A 13,127-nucleotide genomic window follows, 5' to 3' on the forward strand; every position below is an offset into this window, starting at 1 on the left:
GATTTTCAGAAAGCGTTTGACAAAGTCCCTCATGAGAGGCTTCTAAGAAAACTAAAAAGTCATGGGATAGGAGGTGATGTCCTTTCGTGGCTTACAAACTGGTTAAAAGACAGGAAACAGAGAGTAGGATTAAATGGTCAATTTTGTCAGTGGAAAAGGGTAAACAGTGGAGTGCCTCAGGGATCTGTACTTGGACTGGTGCTTTTCAATATATATATATATATAAATGATCTGGAAAGGAATACGACGAGTGAGATCATCAAATTTGCGGATGATACAAAATTATTCAGAGTAGTTAAATCACAAGCAGATTGTGATTCATTACAGGAGGACCTTGCAAGACTGGAAGATTGGGCATCCAAATGGAAGATGAAATTTAATGTGTACCAAGTGCAAGGTGTTGCATATAGGGAAAAATAATCCTTGCTATAGTTACACGATGTTAGGTTCCATATTAGGAGCTACCACCCAGGAAAAAGATGTAAGCATCATAGTGGATAATATTTAAAATCGTCGGCTCAGTGTGCTGCAGCAGTCAAAAAAGTAAACAGAATGTTAGGAATTATTAGGAAGGGAATAGTTAATAAAACAGAAAATGTCATAATGCCTCTATATCGCTCCATGGTGAAGACCGCACCTTGAATATTGTGTACAATTCTGGTCGCCACATCTCAAAAAAGATATAGTTGCGATGGAGAAAGTACAGAGAAGAGCAACCAAAATGATAAAGGGGATGGAACAGCTCCCGTATGAGGAAAGGCTGAAGAGGTTAGGGCTGTTCAGCTTGGAGAAGAGACGGCTGAGGGGGGATACGATAGAGGTCTTTAAGATCATGAGAGGTCTTGAACGAGTAGATGTGAATCGGTTATTTACACTTTCGAATAATAGAAGGACTAGGGAGCATTCCATGAAGTTAGCAAGTAGCACATTTAAGACTAATTGGAGAAAATTCTTTTTAACTCAGCTGACAATAAAGCTCTAGAATTTGTTGCCAGAGGATGGTGGTTAGTGTAGCTGAATTCAAAAAAGGTTTGGATAAGTTCATGGTGGAGAAGACCATTAACGGCTATTAATCAAGTTTACTTAGGGAATAGCCACTGCTATTAATTGCATCAGTAGCATGGGATCTTCTTAGTGTTTGGGTAATTGTCAGGTTCTTGTGGCCTGGTTTGGCCTCTGTTGGAGACAGGATGCTGGGCTTGATGGACCCTTGGTCTGACCCAGCATGGCAATTTCTTATGTTACTATATACGAGCAGTTTGTTGCCTTTCCATTTCCTGGAATATTTGGGAGCTCTGTTCAACACGATTAGAAGTTGTGTTCATTTGACAGAGCAAAGGATTCAAAAGCTGCAACAGCAAGTCTTTGCATTACTCCCTTTAAGGAATCAGACGGTTTGGCGTTATCTGCAGCTTTTCGGATCCATGGCAGTAGCACTGGACCTAGTTCCCTGGGTGGAAGTGCACATAAGATCTCTTCAGAGAGCATTGTTTTCCAGGTAGAATCCTCAGTTGCAGAATTACTCTGTGAAGTTGCCAGTAATGGAACAAGCCAGGGAGGGTTTGAATTGGTGACTGAATACAGGACTCTTGGAAAAGGGAGTAGACATCAAGTCTCCAGCTTGGGTGATAGTCATGATGGATACCAGTCTGCTAGGCTGGGGAGGCCCACTGCCTGGGGCAGATGGCTCAGGGAATACGGTTGAGAGAAGAAGCTAAATGGTCCAATACTGTAGATTACAGCAAAAATTAATTGGACTTCCAAAGTATCGTCTAAATGCATTATAGTTTAAAAAACCCAACTGGTATTTAGTCCTGGGGGAATTATGCGCTACTGCGGAATGCAGAATTTGCGCAGAATTCCCTCCCCCCTGCACAGAATTGCCAAATTCTGCACAGAAAATGGCAGAGGAGACTCCAGCATGCTGCGAATGGAGCGCACGCCGTTCATAGCGAAGAGGAAAGCCCCTGCGTGCCATGGGATGCGCTCCGTTCGTGACAAAGATGGAGGCTCCGATGAGAGTGAATGTGTGTAGAGAGGTGTGTGTATGTGTGAGAGAGGGAAGGAGGGGAGGGGTGTGTATGAGGGGAGGGGTGAGAGGGAGGGGGGGTGAGAGAGGGGAGGGGGACAGAGCAGGGGAAGGGGGTGAGAGAGAGCCAGGGGGGGTGTTTGAGTGTGGGTGCCAGAGAGAGGGAGCCTATATGAGGAGATTGTGAAGGAGTGTGTGTGAGAGATTGGGAGCTGGTGTGTATTAAAAAGGGAACGTGTATATGTTAGGGTGCTAGCCTGTGTGAAGGGATTGTGTATGTGTGAGAGAGCCTGTGTGAAGGGGTGCATGAGAGAGAGACATAGGTAGCCTGTGTGAGGGTGCATGCATGAGAGAAAGGGAGCTTTATAAGAGAGAGGGAGCCTGTATGATGGTGTGTGTATGTGCACTAGAGAAGAGGGAGCATGTGTGTGAGAGAGGGAGGGGCAGTACTGAGAACATGGTCAAATTCTGGGAGTGGCAATAGAGTGGAAGGAGTTGAGCCTAGAGGTGGAGGGGGGAGATACTAGCAGGTGGAGGAATTGGGGCCTGAGAGGGCAAAGTGGCCAGGGGAGTATGGAGAGCGAGTGGAAGGGACACTGATAGTGATTTTCTAGGGAAATTTTGCTCAAAATATTTAAAATTATGTATCTTTAAGTAATACATTTTCTGTATTAATTTAAAATGTAATTACTTAAAGGCTGTTGTGTAAATTATTTTAACCAATATGAAGTTTGCACAATATTTTGTGTGCAGAATTTTACATTTTTTTGCACAGAATTCCCCCAGGAGTAGGTATTGCAAGGCTGATGAGAGACCATGTAAACATGTATGTTTGCAAAATTATATTGGTTACCATTAGTGCAAAGAATAAAATTTAAATTTTTAGCTTTAATTTTTAGGACGTTAAAAGATGCAGGTTCTTTATATTTAACAAGACACATTTTATATTTAGCATTTTATATTTAGCAAGACACATTTTGCATTCTCAGTGTGATCATCTTTTGATTGTCCCCTCCCCAAATTCACCTGGTATACAGACTCGAGATAAAGTAATCTCTATAATTGGTCCACAATTGTCGAATCCTCTACCAAAGCATTTGCGCTTGGTGCTGAATATCAAAACTTTCAGAAAACAGTTGAAGGCCCATTTATTTCCTGAAGCATTTGTAGGTAATTGAGTTGTGTTGTATATGAACTGTTATAATTGTTTAGTTATTGTAGAAGATAATTAATGTTACTGTGTACACCACATAGCACAGTTTACTTGATATATTGCGGTTAATAAGTTTCGCAAATAAACGTCTCTGCTGTAGCATGTGTGAATTATCAAGTGAGTACCAAAAGTCCTCAGGTTTCAGTGGAGATGGAATTGTTTATTCGGTGGGCAAAAAATAATATAAATGTAATTTCTCCATGTTACCTAGCAGGTCTAGAGAATGTTCAGGCAGACTTTCTTGGTTGCAGTCTTAGACCCCATAGAATAGACCCTGTATCAGAGAGTGTTCGCTCGGATAACAGACAAGTGGGGAGTACTGCTGCTGGTGACTAGGAAGAATGTGAAGGTACAGAGGTTTTTCAGTCTAAAGAGGGAGAAAAGGGCATCCAGACTGGATGCCTTCTGTATGTGTTTCATCCTTGGCCACTTATAGAAAGAGTAATTAAAAGAATCTCGAGTCATTTGGGTCTGGTGATTCTGGTGGCTCCAGACTGACCTCGTTAGGTTGTTGGACGGAAGTCCATTGTTACTTCCTCGGCAGAAAAACCTGTTCTCCCAGGGTCCTTTTCTTCACAAAGATCTGGATCAGATTAGTCTTAACTGCTTTGTCCTTGAGACGTCTGGTTTGATCAGGAAAGGTTATTCACAAGAGGTCCTTGTTACCTTTTTAAAGGCTAGAAATAGTTCAGCTTCTTTGGCATATTTAGGATTTGAAAATGTTCTGATCAAAGGTGCTCTATCAAACAAATAGTATCCGAGATGCCTCAGTTCCTTGTATTCTGGATTTCTTACAGGAAAGCCTAATAAGGGTTTAGCTCTGAATTCTCTGAAGGTTCAAGTGGCAGTTATAGCATGTTGTAGGGGACAAATATCCAGGAGATCATTGTCTTCTGATCCAGATGTTCTCGTTTCTTTAGAAGAGCTAAATACATTAGGCTTCCATTAAGAAATCCCACTTCTGCTTGGATCTGAATTTATTGTTGTCTTTTTTGGCAGTAATTCAGTTTGAGCCGATCAGAAAGATTACGGTTCTGAAAACAATGTTTCTAGTGGCTATTTGTTGAGCTAACAGGCACTTTCTTGCAGGTAACTTTGGTGTTCACAGCAGATGTGGTCAGAATTTGTATGGTCCTTTCCTTTCTTCTGAAAGTGGTGTTTCTTCGAAAGTGGTGTTTAGATTTCATCTAAATCAGGAAGTGTGCCTTCCTTCTATAAGCAATTCAATGGAAAATATAGTCAACTTCATTCCTTGAATGTGAAGAGTGCTTTTGAGATATTTGAAGGTTACAAATGATTTCAGGAAATCTGATCATCTTTTTGTTTTGTTTGATGGTGGTAAAAAGGGAGAGGCAGTGACCAAGGCCTCTTTAGCACCTTGGATTAAGGAGGTAATTTCTGAAGCTTATATGGATAAGGGCAAATCATTGGCCAAACAAATCAGAGTACATTTTACTAGAGCTCAGGTGTCTTCATGGGCCGAGCTTTATTTGTTTTCTATGCAGGAAATTTGTAAGGCAGAGACTTGGGCTTCCTTGCATTCATTTTCTAAACATTAGCATTTAGCCATGCAACCCAAGGATTTCACCTCTGAAGTCTTACAAGTTGGTTTGGCAGCATCCCATCCTGGTCAGGAATAGATTGGGTACATCCATGCATCTGAAGTGGTCTGGCTGGATGCAGAGGAAGGAGAAAATTGTTTCTATCTGATAATTTCCTTTCCTTGAATCCAACCAGACTACTCCAGCACTGTCCTTATTTTGCCAAATTTGATGTTCTGTGATAGTGAAAAGAGAGAGAAAATGTTGTAAACTGTTGCAGTGAAAAAAAGTTGTTTTTTCCACTGTAAATATTGTGTTTTTTGCTTGTCTACCTTGGTAGCCCTCTGATTAGAAAGGGAGCTTGTTAAAGATAATACTGGCAGGCTGATGTCAGCACAGATGCCTGTATGGGGTGGTGATAGAAAATCTCTCGATCTCTGTCTCCATCTACTGGTTGGTGGGCATAACCCATGCACCTGGAATGGTCTGGCTGTATTCAAGGAAAAGAAATTTCAGGTAAGAAGAAATTACTCCATTACTAAATTGTGGGTTATTTTGGAGAAAGTAGGGTATTGGGTCCTGATTTTGGAACCAGTCCCTCATCTATAACATTGTTCTTATGGGATGATTGGTTTTGGCTTACATTTTGACTTAAGACAAGGTTTTCAGAAACCAACTGTGTCCTTAAATCTGAGGACTTCTGTATACATAAAACAATCAAAAAAGAGTATCATATATACAAAAGCATAAAACAAAATTAGAACAGAACTAATAAGCATAAAATCATATTACAATTAGAATAAAAATATAAAACATCCAAAAGCAAGTCCTAAAAAGCTCATTCTTGCTTTTTTATGACTCCAAATCTACAACAGTTCTATCCATAACAGATCAACATTTATCTACTTTAATCACTGAACATAAGTTAAGAGTTTCTTCTGCAGTTCAGTAATACTCCATCATTGTCAGAAATAATGCCTGTATATGTAGTAAGAGGTAGCATAGTTGCTTACCTGTAACACGTTTCTCCTAGGACAGCAGGATGTTAGTCCTCACACATGGGTGACATCATTAGATGGAGCTCGGCAAGGAAAACTGTCAAAATTTCTAGAACTTTGACTGGCACATTGAGCATGCTCAGCATGTCTTAATCTACACATCCACGTGGAGTCCCTCTTCAGTCTCATAACATAGATTTATGAAAAATAAAATAAACATAGGAGAAACCCAACTCCGCGGGGTGGCGAGCAGGTTTCATGAGGACTAACAATCTGCTGTCCTTGGAGAACACCTGTTACAGGTAAGCAACACTGCTTTCTCCTAAGACAAGCAGGATGGTAGTCCAGCCACATGGGCGAATCCCTAGCTACCGGCTGCTCCCGAAAACAAGGGATCAACAGACACCTAACCAAGTGCCAACGGGCACAACAACACTGGTGCTGTTGGTAACAGGGAGACAGCCAGAACCCGAAACAAATGGGTCCTAAGCAGGAAGAGTTGGGTTCTAGAACTCAGAGATTCCTAAGGATGGATTGGCTGAATCTACTGTCACGTTGGCCATTCCTGTCCAGACAGTAGTGAGTGGCAAAAGTGTGGAGAGAACTCCACGTTGGAGCCTTGTAAATCTCCTCCATAGGAACTTCCCGCAAGTGGGCCACCGAAGTCGCCATGGCTCTGACAGAATAAGCCTTGACGTGACCCCCAAACTACAGTCCCACCTGCGTATAACAGAAAGAGATGCAATCTGCTATCCAATTGGACAGTGTCTACTTACCAACTGCAACTCCCAATCTATTCCTGTCAAAAGAGACAAAGAGTTACGTGTATTGGCTATGACCTTTTGTCCACACCAGATAGAAGGCTAAAGCCCTCTTACAGTCCAGGCTGTGCAAGGCCCGCTCGCCCTGGTTCAAGTGAGGCTTGGGAAAGAAGGTAGGCAGGATGACAGACTGGTTAAAATGGAACTCCGTCACCACCTTAGGCAGGAAGTTAGGGTGCCTGCAGAGAACTTTGTGTATGGCGGATACGTCACCAGCGCCTGAAGCTCACTGACCCTTCACACTGAAGTGACCGCCACCAAAAATATGACCTTCCAGGAAAGGTATCTCAGGTCACAGGAGCTCAGCGCCTCGAAAGGAGCCTTTATCATCTGAGGCCAATACCACATTGAGGTCCCAAGACACTGTGGGAGGCTTCAGGGGAGGCTTCAACTGAATCAGGCCTCGCATAACACATCCCACCAAAGACTGCTCAGAGATGGGTGAACCATCCTCACCCTGGTGGTAAATTCTGATCACGCTCAGGTGTAGGGGTTAGGGGCCACTTTGACATTCAGAGTGCGACGTACGAACAGAACAGTGCACTCTTGTGAAGATTTGATGACCTTCAGAGTGAGGAAACTCACCCAAAGATGAGATTTGTGCAGTGTTCTCTCAACCTAACTTGATGGACTCTCTACCTGTGTAACATCAAGCTAGGTTGAGAGAACATTGCACAAATGGTCATCAAATCTACACAAGAGTGCACTGTTCTGTTCGTATGTCGCACTCTGAATGTCAAAGTGGCCCCTAACTCCTACACTAATACCTAAACCTCACCTCATAGCTAGGTTGGCCTCATATAGAGGTATAAATACCTACCTAGAATGAGGGCCTTAAAGCTAGTAGGAAATACAACATTTCTGGCACTTATCGCAAAGTGTAAAAAGGTTATCACAGTTTGCGCTAAGATAGCGCACTTTGTGATAAACAGCCTATTACCATAAAACATGCCCTTTTCCTATCGCATGCGATATTTAGTGCATTTTGATAAATCCAGGCCAAAATTCTGGAGGAGGAGTTAGCCTGCTGAGTTATCCAGCTAACTCCGATAATCAGTTAGCCATCTAACTTTAAGAGAGCTGGGTATATTCAATAGTACGGCTGCACTATTAAATATATCTCCAGAGTTAGCTAGATAAGTTCATCTGGCTACCTTTGCTATCTGGACAGTGACTGAATATGGACCTCTTAAATGGATAACTTAGGAGTTTTCCCTCTAAATGGTTTATAATATTGATCTCTTAGTATTTTGTTGAGAACTGAATTGCATAATACATTATAGAAAATTATATGCCAGGAAAAATGTTAGCTAATCAGAGGCCAGCAATATCTAAAAGTACTTCAGTTGGCCATGAAATGGAAAATAACCAATCCTATACTTGGCTTCTCTATAAGCTCTGCTTGTACTTATTTGTTACAGCTCTCCCAATAGCACAGCAGTACAGTTGTCCTTATAGCAAGAATCAGCGATTTAAGCACCATAGTGGTAATAGGGTTATTATTATTTGTGGTTTCTTTTAAGCCACCTATATTCCCCAACTAATGTTAACCTCAATTTTTGAAAGGCTGAATGCACAAGAATGTTCTTTTTGTGCAACTTTTTATAAGCAAAGTTCAAATTTGTGCAGTATGAGCTGGTATAATGCAAATATTGTGATTTCTTGCGCACGCTATGTTTTGCTGTTTTTGCAGGGTTCACAGCCTGTGTGCACACACGCACAACTTAGAGGGAACAGCGTCACTAATTGTGGACTTTTTTATTTTAAGTTTGCGCTAGCATAGTTTGTAGCTTTTAGATTCATCACGATTTGTGATTTTTTTTTCTCTTTAGTTGTTCCGGAAATTGGAGCAGTGTAACACAGAACTAAAGAAGTACAGCCATGTCAATAAGAAAGCTTTAGATCAGTTTGTGAATTTCTCGGAGCAGAAAGAGAAGTTGATAAAGCGTCAGGAGGAATTGGACCGGGGCTATAAATCCATCATGGAGCTGATGAATGTCCTGGAGCTCCGAAAGTATGAGGCTATACAACTTACCTTCAAGCAGGTACTCTGTTCTTGTTTATGGCTGAAAAAAAATTGTGAAAACAGGCTAGTTTATAGAGTTGTGAGCATTCACTAGAATAACTGACAACCATTTTTAGGTTGGTGCTGCCTTGATGGGTAGTGTTCAACAACATAAATGTTAATGAATTTAAAAAGCAGTTGATATTGCTTCCACAAAATAGCTTGTGTAAATCTTGGCAGTATTGAATCCCAGAGCATGTCAAAATAAAATGCACAACGGTTGAGAATGGACCTAAATCAGAGGATAGTTGGTTGTAAACGTGTTTGTTACTTCATTGTATGAATGGTGAAAGTCATTGCAATAACTTTGCAACTCCTACTGACTATGCCCATCCTTGCACTGGAAAGATGGCATTTTTTTCTCACTACAACGTACCATGTTGAAGAGTGAGAATCAGGACTCATTTATCAATAGGAGCATCAAGCCTATGTCTAGGGTGGCAAAAATCTGGGGACAGCAAGCTGGCTGAAGGTTTGCTGCCTTCTACTTGTGTTGAATCTCATTCAGCCAAGAAGAGCCTTCTGCTTCCTGATCCAGCCTCTCTCCTCTCCCCTTCTAGGCAGTATATAGGGAGCATAAGGAGAGGGGGTGAGCCTGGAGCAGACATAGCAGAGCAAGGAATAGCTACTGTGCTTCAATATCCAGCCCTTCTCCTTTTATTCATGATTAGAAGAGGGGGTGACTCTGGAGTAGACGGACAAAAGGGGAATCATTTTAAGGAGATTAGGAAGAGCTATATGAGGGATCATTGTGGGGGTAAGGAGAGACACTAAGGGATGAGAGGGGATCAGATGGATATGTCTGTGTACGAGATAGGAAAGTGAGGAGGGATGGTATTTGTGTGTGAGACTAGATCAGTGCTGGGGGTGTGTGTGTATATGTCAGATTTAGTAAAAAAAAAAAAAAAAAATCTCTTACTAGTTTTAAATGTACAACTTAGTAACTTCATTGTGGGTGCCCTAGTCCATGCACTTTTTTGAAAGAGTTAAACAACTGATTTCTTAGCGTCCAGACAGATGAATCCAGAACCAGTGGATTATGCACCTCTACTAGCAGATGGAGACGGAGCAAACTAATGTCACTGCAGGAGCATACTCCTGCAGTGACATCAGCCTGCCAGTATTCTCTGTCTCCAGCAGATGGTGGACATCCCCCTTCTGGGGATTGCTTCAAATTTAGAAGAGAATTAATTGGACATTTGGATTGCCCTGCTCTCTTGCTGTGATACCTAATGGTCCCTCTCCCAGTTGAGAATTCCTGAGGTGATTTCCGTGGTCCCTCAGATGAGTGCCTTGGTCTGATAGATGGTTATAGGCCGACGTGGACTTTGCTGATTAAGCAACTGAAAGGCAGCAGATGCAGGAAGCCAAGTGCGATGGTGATGGTATATGCCCTCTCTTCCTGCAGCCGGAGACCATCTCTGTACTCGGCCAGGAAGGCTGAGCTCAGGTACGTTTTGAAGAAAAAAGAAAAGAAGCGGACAATGGAGGGGTTGGTTTAGGATTTCCTCCAGTCTCCGTGCTTGGCACGCCGTCCCAACATGCGTTCCCGCTCCCAAAGGGTTAGGGGAACTGGGCAGACTGGCAGGTTGAGCGCTGTTAGGTTTCTTTTTTGTACGCCACGTGGTAGGCCATTGGGCGTTTTTGTGTGCTTTTTTCTGTGCAGTCAGCTGCCCTCTACAGGATTGTCAGTGCGCGCAAGTGTGTCCTGCTGTGCATCCGAATTGTGCATACTATCACGCATATCGGTTGTGCATCAAGGTTTGGAGCAGTAACAGTGCACTTAGCTTTTTGGCGCATAAACTTGGGATGTTTAAATTTGTGTGCATAAAATTTGTGCACATAAATTTTGTTTTAGCGGGGCTTTGGTGGACGCACACCTTCAGTCACCTGTTAAGCCTACTTGACAGTATAATGGCGCCAGTGGATAAGAAACCTAAGTGCCCATCTCTCTCTGCTGCTTGTCATATTAGGGCGTCTCAGCCTGGAGTGCCCTCTAACTTATGCCAGCGCTGCTTAGAGGCTCAGGGAGAATTATCTTATTTTACTAAGCCTGGGTCTTCCCAGCCTTTCGCTGGCCTAGTTAAGGATATGTCAGGAGGGACGCCTGACCTTGGAACAGCAGGTAAGTGGGCACTGCACAAGTGCTTCCTGGTCTTGGCATGGAGCCTTCTGCCTTTTCTTGGGTAGAGTTTTTTTCAAGGATTGCAATCCTTCCTTCAGGTGCAGTCCTCAGCACTGTCCAAGCCTGTTAGTTCAGATCCTCAGGCGGTGGCCTTCCCCCTCTTCAGTACTCTGGGATGTATACCATTTGATCTAGATGATTTGCTAATCTTTAGTTTGTCAATTTGCTCTGTTACACTTCCAGGTTCACTGAGATTTGTTTCAGTTTTCTGAATCATCATCTTTGAATATCATTTCTGGCATGGACATCTCTTACATATCTTACATCTCTTTTACCCCTTGATCATCTAACGGTTCAACTGTGACTCCCTTGAAAGCTTTTTACTTTGAATGTACCTGTAAAAGTACAAGGCAAGGAAATGGGGGTGAGAATACTAGGGGCAGTGGTGTTTTTCTGGTATTTATCTGGGTTTTTTACATTTGGGCTGTTTCTTGATTAAAACCTAAAAACAGAAGCCCTAATTACACCTTGAATACGGTGTACTATTCTGGTCGCCGCATTTCAAAAAAAGATATATTTTATTTATTTATTTATTTATATTTATTATTAGAAAGGGAAAGGTGAATAAAACAGAAAATGTCATAATGCCTCTGTATCGCTCCATGGTGAGACCGCACCTTGAATACTGTGTACAATTCTGGTCGCCGCATCTAAAAAAAAAAAAAAGATATAATTGCGATGGAGAAGGTACAGAGAAGGGCTACCAAACTAAGGGGAATGGAACAGCTCCCCTATGAGGAAAGACTAAAGAGGTTAGGACTTTTCAGCTTGGAGAAGAGACGGCTGAGGGGGGATATGATAGAGGTGTTTAAAATCATGAGAGGTCTAGAACGGGTAGATGTGAATTGGTTATTTACTCTTTCGGATAATAGGAAGACTAGGGGCACTCCATGAAGTTAGCATGGGGCACATTTAAAACTAATCAGAGAAAGTTCTTTTTTACTCAACGCACAATTAAGCTCTGGAATTTGTTGCCAGAGGATGTGGTTAGTGCAGTTAGTGTAGCTCTGTTTAAAAAAGGATTGGATAAGTTCTTGGAGGAGAAGTCCATTACCTGCTATTAATTAAGTTGTCTTAGAAAATAGCCACTGCTATTACTAGCAACGGTAACATGGAACAGACTTCGTTTTTGGGTACTTACCAGGTTCTTATGGCCTGGATTGGCCACTGTTGGAAACAGGATGCTGGGCTTGATAGACCCTTGGTCTGACCCAGTATGGCATGTTCTTATGAGTTTTATATACTATCATTCGGTTTCGCCATCATAATGGTTTACAAGTTTCGATCGAGGTAGAACGTTAGAGACGTAATACAAGCATTATAATATGAATAAGATAGCAGTTATAATTGGAAAATAATCGAAGCAGTGTAGTAACGATGAAATACAAGTTATACTTAGAAGCATTCAATTGTATTAAATTATGGTAAGGGTGGAGATAAGAGTTGTCCTGGCTGAGAGAGAGAAAGATAGTGAGGTCCAGTAGTGAGGTATATTGTGAGGAGAATGTTTGATTGTCATTGGGTGTTTAGATAGGCTTTGGTAAACAGCCAGGTTTTCAAATCTTTCTTGAATGTTTTCAAGTTGGGTTGTAGTCTTGCGACGGAAAAGGGACAGAGATAAAGGGAATGAAACAGCTCCCCAATGAGGAAAGGCTGAAGAGGTTAGGGCTGTTCAGCTTCGAGAAGAGACGGCTGAGGGGGGATATGATAGAGGTCTTTAAGATCTTGAGAGCTCTTGAACGAGTAGATGTGAATCGGTTATTTACACTTTTGGATAAAGAAGGACCAGGGGGCATTCCATGAAGTTAGCAAGTAGCACATTTAAGACTAATCAGAGAAAATTATTTTTCACTCAACGCACAGTTAAGCTCTGGAATTTGTTGCCAGAGGATGTGGTCAGTGCAGTTAGTGTAGCTGGGTTCAAAAAAGGTTTGGATAAGTTCTTGGAGGAGAAGTCCAATAACTGCTATTAATCAAGTTTACTTAGGGAATAGCCACTGCTATTAATTGCATCAGTAGCATGGGATCTTCTTGGTGTTTGGGTACTTGCCATGTTCTTGTGGCCTGGTTTGGCCTCTTTTGGAAACAGGATGCTGGGCTTGATGGGCCCTTGGTCTGACCCAGCCTGGCAATTTCTTCTGTTCTTAAAAATTTAGAAGTATTAGATTAGTTGTACTGTGAATGCTTGTAATGTTAAAATTACCTAACATTTTGGCATTTAATGTAAAATGCAGGTAATTTCAGGATGAATGAAGCATTTTTGCCTCGAATAAAC

The 13,127-nt window shown here is 42.0% G+C and overlaps 1 protein-coding gene across 2 annotated transcripts in view; it reads left to right on the forward strand.

The window, feature by feature from the left end:
• The window catches only part of SMC3 (structural maintenance of chromosomes 3), a 248,553-nt gene that overhangs the window by 222,283 nt on the left and 13,143 nt on the right, over positions 1-13,127 (forward strand). For both annotated transcript variants that reach the window (XM_029610355.1, XM_029610356.1), the window contains exon 25: positions 8,435-8,647. In XM_029610355.1, coding sequence (XP_029466215.1) covers positions 8,435-8,647 — 213 coding nt within the window. The remainder of the gene's footprint in view (positions 1-8,434; positions 8,648-13,127) is intronic.

This window comes from Rhinatrema bivittatum, chromosome 7, assembly GCF_901001135.1.
Source record: "Rhinatrema bivittatum chromosome 7, aRhiBiv1.1, whole genome shotgun sequence".
In the NCBI taxonomy this organism is placed as follows: Eukaryota; Metazoa; Chordata; class Amphibia; order Gymnophiona; family Rhinatrematidae; genus Rhinatrema; species Rhinatrema bivittatum.